Source organism: Ictalurus furcatus, chromosome 20 (assembly GCF_023375685.1).
Source record: "Ictalurus furcatus strain D&B chromosome 20, Billie_1.0, whole genome shotgun sequence".
NCBI classification, from domain to species: Eukaryota; Metazoa; Chordata; class Actinopteri; order Siluriformes; family Ictaluridae; genus Ictalurus; species Ictalurus furcatus.
Window position 1 is genome coordinate 22,879,941 of NC_071274.1, and position 10,785 is coordinate 22,890,725.

A 10,785-nucleotide genomic window follows, 5' to 3' on the forward strand; every position below is an offset into this window, starting at 1 on the left:
TGTCAGTACAGACCGCGTATGCTAATCACTGGGTAAACCTGCCACATGGCTCCGGCTAGTTTCCAGCAGAAATGACTAATGCTAACATGTGTTTAGATCATTTTAGATATTTTCTAAGATGGTCTTCATCTTAGGAACTCTTCAGCCAGGATTCCAATCCCACTGTCTTTATTCTGAATCTGTTTTCCTGTTTGTTTGTTTGTTTGTTTGTTTGTTTTTCTGAACCCACAACCTGCTATTGTTGCAGCAGAAGGCATCTAATCCTACAGTAAATTCGCGAAGTGATTCAACGAGCCGTGGTTTGTGCAGTCAGGTTCTCTCAGTGGTGAACAGCGCCACCTGCTGCCTGTCGTCTTAAAGCACAGAGATATAAATAAAGATTACTGCTTTAATCTACAATGATAATCTTCTTCTTCTTCTTCTTCTTCTTCTTCTTCTTATTATTATTATTATTATTGGGACATTCTACATTAACATCTACTTTTGTGTTCCCAACATTGTCATAAAGCTTACACTTAAAATAGACCGTATAGTCGCAACCGAGTTACATTTTTGAAAGATAGAAAATGTTGTTCGAGCAATTATACCTGCTTGTGCCATGAATGAGGTATTATTTATTTACAATACAATTATACCAAATTCCAAGTACCATAAAAGTCTTTGTCCCCGTGGTCATGTCTGAAGATTTAGGACCATATTTTGTGTATAAAAATAATTTTCTCCCTCGTTTTAAATGCAGTAGTTTATACGTCACGATCACATTTATAATGTGGATGATATACAAAAACTAAACTGCCAAGTAAATATTATAAATAATATGATGGAAATGGCTGTTCCATGGAGTCGTGTCACTGGTGTCACCGCTCAACAAACAACTCTTATTCATTCTGGAAAAACATCTAGTCTTTTGACATCACTTTGTATTTCCTACGTCGTACTTCCTGACAGATCCATCAAGAAAGGAACATGGTAATATGTCTGCTGTCTCTTTTCAATGATCGGAAATGTTCTTATTTGCCTCGTAATTGCAAGCAAGGCGCTTAGCTGAGGCCACCAGTATAACGTTTTATTATAAGGGAATGGGAAAAAAAGAGTATATAATGCAAATTGATTAATTGATATAGTTTAGAAAGTGTCGTAAGATTAACAACATCTGGTTTGAGGTATTCTAGCTGACATTTTGTACAATGCAGTTTTTTTTTTTAAAGGAAATATGTCACTGGTGTTTCTGCTCCTCATGTGAACACCAGTCTGTGGTCTTGTTTGTGTCACTGGTGTTTCTGTGTTTTCTTTTCGATCGCGATAAATCAAAACGGTTGCTTCATTCGAGAGTCAGGATTTTACGGATAGTTTTAGACGTGTCCTTCAAATATGTTCCATTATTATGGCGAAGATATGACGGTGCGAAACGAGCGAACATCACGCCATCACACGTTTCACAAACTGGATTGAAGTAAATAAAATCTTAATCTCCGGATTTCCTGCATTATCGTTATAGCTCTATACCTGTGACTACACGTGCAGAATAGACTGAGAAATAACATTTCTAAAATGCCTTTATTGTTGCCAAAAGTATAAGGTAACACCACTGACAACAAAATGGCATAAGCTTTCTTTAAATCAATGTACAATATATATATAAATAATAAAATCCAAATGAGCTGCTATTTATGTGGATTCCTAAAGTCAAAGGGTTAACCAATATTGTAGCCTAAGTTTATAAATGAAATCAATTTTAAGACATATTGCTACTCCAACTGTGGACGTTTCTGTAGAATGATTCGTTTTATATGCAGTTTATGGCGTCTTATAAATAGATCGTGGATATTGTTTGTGCCTCAAAATCTGTCACGTACATCTGCCTGGTCATCAATTATTAAATCAGTATGAAATTATTCATTTGTTCGTATTTTGCAGAAATTGTTTTTATTCTTTTGAATACCGCTTTGCCACTGTACGAATACGTACGAATTATGCTGCATTTGAGGCGACGCTGTACCTCGTAAGTGTATCCGTCTACAACTGGTAAAAACACCCTTCGACTTGACATTTCGACTCCACTTGAGGTACAGTATGTCTTCTCCACTAGCAGTTCCTTCCATGTTTACAGAGCGACGTCAAATCAACATGGCTGCTCACGCCGGGTACAGTGTAAAGTTCCCCTTCTCTAGGTTTAAATGAGTTCATACTGTAGCAGTATTGCCTTTAGATCAGTTCATACACACACACACACACACACACACACACACACAGTACTTGGTTAAATCTGTTCAAACTGGTTTCAGAAGGTCATAACCAACATTCGAGTTGTCTCTAACGTTAGCTGGATAGTTCTTGCTAAGCTACTTGCTATTGTGCTCTGTGGGTGCTGTGCTGCAATTCAGTCCATAATGCTGCATGAACGTTTGAAGGTCACGACAGTAGAACAGATCGAGTAGCCTGTACTCAGACCTGTAGACTGTAAACATGCACTTAAAGTAGCTTTTTATGAGTTTTGCATTCTCATGCGCATGTTTTATTTTAGTTTTTTATTTTTCCACTTCGCATGTCGACTGTCCCGAGGTGGGAAATGACATTATTACAACTTGCAAATGTCTTCTTACAAGGTACCAGGAACGCATCAATATTTCAGACTCGACTCAGTCCATACCATACCCTTCATCCTCCTCAGCTGCTGCACCGCCACACTGAGTCCACCAGAGGGGGCCATCTTCACACAGGTCATTTCACCTGGCCGAGCTGAGAAAACATCAGGTCTCAGATCAGCTACATAAACGTATTTAACTCATGGAAAGAAATGTGAAAGTCATTTAAATTGCGTGAGGCAGTAACAGAAGCTATCAGTCATCCAAATAAAAAAAAAAAAGTGTCAAATGGTTGTTCGGACAGTAAAAAGAGAATCCTAAACATGAGGAACACAGCTATAAAATTCAATAGGTTCATAGATAAACATTTTCTGTAGTCTAAACATTTCCCTGCTGAAAAAACAAACAAACAAACAATAGAAACTCTCATAGGATTTGTAATGGTTTTAATGGTTATAATAGGAATTGTGTTGGTTTTAATGGAAACTGTAATGGTCCTCGTAGGTCTCATTTTTTTGCCTTCTATTAGTGGCATATACATGTCTAGTGTTTGTTTGTTTGTTTTGTTTACTTTTTATTGAAACTAGTTTTGCAGCAAAAGGTAACAGACATACAGACAATACATAATACACAAACAATATAATATATCATATAATATACATCACACAAATCATAGCCCATATCAGAAATCTACCTATGAAGAGTTCATTAAACCAACAGCCACCGAAACAAAAACAAAAAGACACCCTTAAGTTGTTTTGTTCTTCCACCAGGCTCTAAAACAACACCCAGAAGGCAACAATTGAAATTCTTGATATAATCCACATCCACAGTCCACAATACTTTCAATGTAATTTGTGTTTTTAAGTGAAGTGGGATTAGAGACATGACAAGAGCTAATTATTTATTATTTATTTACATTCCTGAGTTAATTATGCTAATTATAATGTTTAAAAGTGGATCTATTTATATCAGTGAAAGGGAGAATCAGGATCAGGGTTGCCAGATTGGTCTCCAACAAGCCAAACACTGTAGGTAGAAATAACAATTTTGGTCATGATTTTTCAGATAAATTGCATATATAACAACATGACTACTCTTAAACTTTAGTTTAAGAAAAATTCTAATAGAAAATCAGTGGGGGGAAAAAACATTTGACTGTTTTTTGTTTTTGTCCACTCGCAACCACGGTATTGTGTGAAACTTAGCAACTTTCCTAAATCGTACTGTACTAACTAGAGCGCAAACATGGTGTATTTTTAAAAACCTTTTCCCTCAGAATAATTTTTTTCTATATTCAGAACGACAAATCTTTCTGGACATCCCGGATTCATTAAATTTGACGTTTACTCATTTCCGTAATCGTAGGATTATGAGAAAGGAATTTCTCAAAATGTTCATTTTTGTTGGATTTACACTGGCATAAAATATTTAAAATCGGCATAAAATATTTTGATGTTTGTGTTTTTGGACTGGTTTTGTTATCAGCCCTGGCAACCCTGTTATAAACCATCAGTTTGAAACAAATATGGTGGATATATATAAAAAAAAATAAAATTAAAAAAAAAAAAGTTTACACACCCGTGTTAAAATGGCAGTTTTTGTGAAGTAAAAGAATGAAAATAAGACAAATCGTGCAAGATCTTTTCCCATCTTTAATGTGAAATTGCAAAGTATGCAAATAAAGTGAAAATCAATCAGAAACATTTCTAGGGATTTCTTTTTAAACTTACAACAACCTAGTTGCATTAGTGTTCACACCCCTAAACTAATACTTAAACTAAGCACCGTTTGATTTTATTACACCCCTCAGTCTTGACTTGGCAATATATTCCTACTTTTTCTTCCAAAAACATTCTACATCCATCAAATTGTAAGGGTGTCTCCTGTGCACAGCGTACTTCAGGACACCCCTCAGATTTTTTGTTGGATTCAGGTCTGGGCTCTGGCTAGGTCATTCAAAAACATTGATCTTTTGGTTAAGCCGTTCCTTTTCATCTTCAGCTTACTAGCAGATGCCTGAATGTTTTGCATTAAAATCGACTGGTATTTGTAGCTGTTCATGATTCCGTCCACCTTGATAAAAGCCCCAGTTCTTGCTGAAGAAAAACATCCCTCAAGCATGATGCAGCCACCACCATGCTCCACCAAGAAGATGTGAAGACAATCCTACAGAAGCAGCTGGTCTTTATTTGGAGTTAATCAGAATAATTGCATTGATGACAGCTGTATGATAATTACTTTTGAACATGAGATTGAATGTAATTGGTTCATTTTGAACACAGCCACGCCCCCAATTATAAAAGGGTGTGCACACTTATACAATCAGGTTATTATAACTGTATTAATTTTTTCCTCTATTATCCCTAAAACGTTTCTGATTGTTTTTCACTTAATTCATATGTTGGAATTTCACATTGAGAGTGGAAAAAGTGGTGTGTGGGGTTTCTTTTTTTTACATCACGAAAACCTGCCATTTTAACAAGGGTGTGTAGACTTTTATATATATATATATATATATATATATATATATATATATATATATATATATATCCACTGTAAACATATTAATCAAATAATATGATAATGGCTACCTTGAATTCTGCATAACAGTGATGTGATGCAATGTACAACCACAAGGTGGCGTTTTCTCACCATCCCTCATTAAACACACTCATTTATTCATTCGTCGAATTATTTTTATTTCGTCGTATTTGTAATCGTTTCGCTTATTCGAACCAAACATTTCTCACTGCTTTCTATTTATATTTTGTCGTTTTTATCGACGTCGTCGTCCTGAGGAGAGAAAAGCCCCCCCAAAAAAAAAAGAAGAAGAAGAAGAAAAAAAGCACGCGCTAGTGGCAACGTGAGACTAAAGACTGTCTCGCGCTCGTGGGAGGAGACTCCCAGCGCTGAGCGCCAATCATGTCGCGGCTCGAGCCTCTTCTCCAGCTGGGCTCTGACCAATCAGAAGGGACGGAGTCCTCGCGCCTGTATATAAAGCAGAGGACGCACAGCGTGTGTCTCAGAGGATGCGAGGAACATCGGTGATCTGATTTCGCTGAGAGCTCGCGCGCTTATTGTGCTTCTTTTTACCTCTCACTACTGCACAGGTATGGATTTTACTTCGCATTTAAAACCGTGAAGTTCTTTTTTTTTTTTTTTTTAATGCAAACGCGTGTTTATTGTGTGCACCTTTCATTTCATTCCGTATTGTTTACCATTATACTCCTGTGGTAATATGTAATACGTAATATGTAGCGTGGTTTTTTGGTTTTGTTTTTTGGTTTGTTTGTTTTTTTAGCATTTTAGCAAATTTTAAATAAGACTATCATTGTGTTCGTGTTTTATCTTGTGCACTTAGTCCTTGTTATTGTGGAGGTGTTTAAGGAAAGACTGTGAATCTGTAGTGCATTGATGGATGATGCATTTAGTCTGTCCGCGTGCTCGTTTTGCATCTACTGCAATTATTATTATTATTTTCTATTGCGAAAGCTGCATTAGCCATAGATGTGCGTGTTTGTTCTCGCAGCACTAACCCCAGACTGCACGTCACACTCCTCTTTAAAATGAGGAGTTTATTGACGCGTCTCTTCCGAGAAGTGATGTTTAGATTAGACTTGTCCTCCTACCATATTTGCCTTTATTCTTGGCACATCTTCACTCGTGCAAAGTTGTGACGTAACACTTCGCCGGCGCCGTCACCATGACGACAAGCCGAGGCCGCTGGAGGTGTTTACACAGCGTTGCAGGGAAAATCTCCTCGGCGTGCCCGAGGCCACAGCAGCAGCCTGGATCTGATGGGCTGTGAATGTGGAGGTTGTGTACAGGAAGTACACGTCTCTGTGTAGTAAAGTAAACGTCCTAGGGGTTTATGCCGAGCGTTCCGTATCCTCTATGAGGGCTCTCGTGGTGTTTACGTCCTCCTGTCTGCTGTCTGTCCAGGTGCTTTATAGGAATAAACATGGCGACGTCAGCTAGCGCTCAGCTCAGCAAGGTGGTGAAGAGACAGTACATGGAGCTTCCTCAGGGGGACAAAGTGCAGGCCATGTACATCTGGATCGACGGCACGGGGGAGGGACTGCGCTGCAAGACCAGGACGCTCGACTACGAGCCCAAGAGCATCGAGGGTAAAGCAGCGCATGGTTATAAACCTGTATTCTACAGTCGTAGCTACATGGTACTCGCAATACATTATATTTGGATCACGAGTCCAGCTGCTCAATCCAAATCCTCAAACGTCCTTGTTTGTTTCAATCAAAAAAAGAATATTAAATTCCAATTCTTTACTTCTAGATACCATTATTCATGCACCTTTTGTACTTTTAGTATACGTCTCTTATCTTTGAATTGGCTTTTCAGTATAAATCAGTGCTCTTAAGGTAACTGTGCATGTTTAATTGCTTTAAAAAGGTGCTCTATATCCAGATTTCCAGGTAGAAAGGTGTGCAGTGTGGTACCACCACAGTGATGAGGAAATTTGTGTACCTTTTTATTATGTACAGTATATTAAGTGTGTGTAGTGCAGTGTAGCTTTAAGGTACATAATTGGACGGTAAAGTAAAAGGTGTACGTTGGTTCGAGGGTTCGGCCCCTGCGTACACGTGAGAACGCTTGGAAGTGAACCCACACACCTGAAGCATGCCATCTCGGATGCTTGGGGGGAGACTTTCATGTGTATTAAAAACGTAATCTACTATCTCTCTTCAACCAGATCTTCCTGAGTGGAACTTTGATGGTTCCAGCACCTACCAGTCGGAGGGTTCCAACAGCGACATGTATCTCATTCCCTCAGCCATGTTCAGAGATCCGTTCCGCAAAGACCCAAACAAGCTGGTCCTGTGTGAGGTTCTGAAATACAACCGCAAACCTGCTGGTAAAATGAGCTGCTTATTATTATAATAATAATAATAATAATAATAATAATAATCTTTTAGTGTATATTTACAACTATGCTGGTACTTAGGATTTGCACTACAGTAAAGGTTCTTGTCATGTTCTCCACCCAGAAACCAACCACCGCTTGACGTGTAAGAAGGTCATGCAGATGGTGGAGGAGCAGAGCCCATGGTTTGGCATGGAGCAGGAGTACACCATCCTGGGAACGGACGGTCACCCGTTCGGCTGGCCTTCCAACGGCTTTCCCGGTCCTCAGGGTACGGATTCCGAGTCTGCGTTTCTCTTCATGCCGACGTCTGTGTTTGAGGTGGTGTTTATGGTGTGTATCGGTTCCTTTCAGGGCCTTACTACTGTGGAGTCGGAGCGGACAAGGCGTACGGCAGGGATATCGTGGAAGCCCACTACAGAGCGTGTCTGTACGCCGGCGTGAATATCTGCGGCACGAACGCTGAGGTCATGCCAGCTCAGGTACGGCAGGGTTCATGGGACGGGAACCTGGATAACATAATCGTTCTCAAATATTGGCTACTGATGTATTTTAAGCTAGGTATGATATTTATTTACGGTACGTTGTCAAATTATCGCATTACTTGTATTATGTGGTCAAGTGTTTTAACATCCAATCAGCTACAAGTTCCTGTGTAACCTTTCTGTAATTCCGCTGTCCAGTGTTGACCAGAGAACTGTTTCCTCTTTGTGGGGGGGGGGTTTATTTATTTATTTATTTTTTTGTCTGTTATATTTACATTACATAACCCTGTTTTTAATTTCTTTTAAAAGTAAAGTTTCTCACTCTGCTGTACAGTGGGAGTTCCAGGTGGGGCCGTGCGAGGGTATCGAGATGGGAGATCACCTGTGGGTGGCTCGTTTCATCCTGCACAGAGTGTGTGAAGACTTCGGCATCGTCGCCTCGTTCGACCCCAAACCCATCCCGGGGAACTGGAACGGCGCGGGATGTCACACCAACTTCAGCACTAAAGAGACGCGGGAAGAAGGCGGGCTCAAGTAAGAGGAAATCTGTAAAGCAGATGTACTCGGCTTAAATTTGTAAAGGTCCAGTCACGCTCTGTTGCGTACCCGGACGAGTTCTTGATCGTTGGTGATTATTTTCCGACTATAAATACGACAATTGGGGCGTGTTTTGGTTCGTAGTCGCGCTTCACTTTTAACTAGCGCCACAAGACGGATGAGACGTCTGGAGAGTAAACACTTCGTCCGTCTTTAACTTCAACTCTTTGTCATGAAGGCTCTCTCTCTTTTCTCGGGTAGAGTCTCTCATCCCAGAGCTATTGTCTGGTCTGATGAGCTGCTTTTAGCTTAATATTTTACACAAGCATCTGATTTGGCTGAAACAAAGGAGTTTTGTTTACTGGCTCTGCTACAGAATATTTATTTATTCAGCTGAAATACTTTACTCGGTGCACATCTTTAATCTAAGTATTTATGCCAAATTTTATAGTTGTAGCACCTTAAGATGATATTTCCTTAGTAGGTTAAATGGCAATACTTGATCAACATGATGGCTGAGTAGATATTTACGTTTATTTTTTTTATCCCCCACCCCCATCAGATGCATTGAGGAATGTATCGAGAAACTGGCGAAGAGACACAACTACCACATCCGTGCCTACGATCCTAAAGGAGGCCTGGACAACGCTCGCCGCCTGACTGGCCACCACGAGACCTCCAACATCCACGAGTTCTCTGCCGGCGTCGCCAATCGCGGCGCCAGCATCCGCATCCCTCGCGCTGTGGGCCAGGAGAAGAAAGGATACTTCGAAGACCGTCGCCCGAGCGCTAACTGCGACCCGTACGCCGTCACCGAAGCCCTCATACGCACGTGTCTGCTCAGCGAAGACGGAGACGAACCCGTGGACTATTAGATCTTTTTAAATCTCGCTTCTCTTTATCGTTTCCAGGACTGAACTTCATTCCGCTCGTCTCTTAAAACGGCCACCCGGCCAGATTAGTACTGTATTCTGTCTTTCTTTTATTTCCGTCTCATTATGTGTCTAACCACGCATCATAGCTGTTTTTTAAAAAGAAGTTTGCTGGTCAACTTAACATTTTAGAATCAAACTGATGTTAACCCGGGGGACGTGATGTGGTGAATCTGACCCTTCTGTGTCTTCTTTCTGTGATCGGATACGCCCTGTTAACACACCCCCCCCCCCCCCCTCGTCGAGCTTCAAGATGTACCTCTTCATGATTAAAAAAGGACTAAAAATGAGATGAGGCACATGGACACGACGACCTCCAGCTGCTCAGGCTGTGTGATACGGCTCACGTCGACAGTAGCTAGCTTGCGTGCGTGAGCGGGAACGTTTAGGCAAAGTCTAATGGTTTTAATGTCTTACTCACTAAATTGGTGTTGAATGACAACGTTGTCTGTCTTTGTACTGGTTCAGGTTGTACGGTACACTCTCGACTCCTGACTTGTCATGCCACTTGTTTTTGTTTGTTTTTAAGAGAAGGAGGGGGGGGTGGGAGGAAAGGGAATAAGGAAAAAAGTGAGAATTTGTGTTTGTATGACATCTGTTTGGGTTTTGGGTAAAATCCTGAAATTGATGAACCGGATTGTGTGTGGGGTTTTTTTTTTTTTTTTTTTTTTTTTTTTTTTTTGATTTGACTATTATTGTTTTAAAAAAGATACTTTAAGAAAACATTATTTTTTACCACAAACCTCTTGGCTTGGTGTGTTGTGTTTTTTCTCCTTCTCATGACCCTGTGTGGTTGGATTAAAGGTTAGCCACAGCACTAGCTGTGATCATAAGCTGACCGTAAAAGCATTACTAAATATAATTTTTTTTATTTTTTGCACTAAAGTTAGCGTGTCTGTGTCATCAGTACTGATATGACGGAGTTTATTGTCACAGTAAAGGCTAGTTTTAGATTTTAATTAGATTAGCAATTTCATGTGTTGCCCTTTAAACTAGCTGCCTCATTTTGACAGAAGCGAGCAGTCAGGAGCTAAATTTAGTCCAGACAAGATGCTTAGTGTAACATCATTCTCAAGGTTTGTTCAAATGGTATGTTACCAAGATAAACATCAAAAGAAAAGATGATTTTGTCAGCCATCTTGGCTTTGTAAGTTAAACCTGATCAGGGTGTATTGTTTAAAATCACATGAGTGTTAAATCTATTAGAGTGAGATGATTGTCTTTGTGTAGATTGTGCTTAAAAAAACAAAACACAAAAGCAGTGCTAATCAGGACTGGTAATTCCAGGGAAAAAAATCCAGTAGCAGCTGTTTAGCATATATTGCTATCTGAGCTGGAGTCATTCAAGGTGGAGTGAAGTA

At 39.9% G+C, this 10,785-nt stretch overlaps 1 protein-coding gene across 1 annotated transcript; it reads left to right on the top strand.

The window, feature by feature from the left end:
• The first annotated feature begins 5,592 nt into the window (after nucleotides 1-5,592).
• On the top strand, nucleotides 5,593-10,061 carry glula (glutamate-ammonia ligase (glutamine synthase) a). The gene is made up of 7 exons (XM_053651788.1): nucleotides 5,593-5,698; nucleotides 6,531-6,715; nucleotides 7,300-7,461; nucleotides 7,595-7,741; nucleotides 7,825-7,952; nucleotides 8,290-8,489; nucleotides 9,055-10,061. The coding sequence occupies exons 2-7, from the start codon at nucleotides 6,550-6,552 to the stop codon at nucleotides 9,365-9,367; spliced, it is 1,116 nt and encodes a 371-aa protein (XP_053507763.1). The 5' UTR covers nucleotides 5,593-5,698; nucleotides 6,531-6,549; the 3' UTR covers nucleotides 9,368-10,061.
• The last annotated feature ends 724 nt before the right edge of the window (nucleotides 10,062-10,785 follow it).

Coding starts and splice junctions, on each gene's coding strand:
- glula (XM_053651788.1), top strand. CDS start 6,550: ATGGCGACGTCAGCTAGCGCTCAGCTCAGCAAGGTGGTGAAGAGACAG. Junction 6,716..7,299: donor CGAGCCCAAGAGCATCGAGG/GTAAAGCAGCGC, acceptor CTCTTCAACCAG/ATCTTCCTGAGTGGAACTTT. Junction 7,953..8,289: donor CTGAGGTCATGCCAGCTCAG/GTACGGCAGGGT, acceptor TCTGCTGTACAG/TGGGAGTTCCAGGTGGGGCC.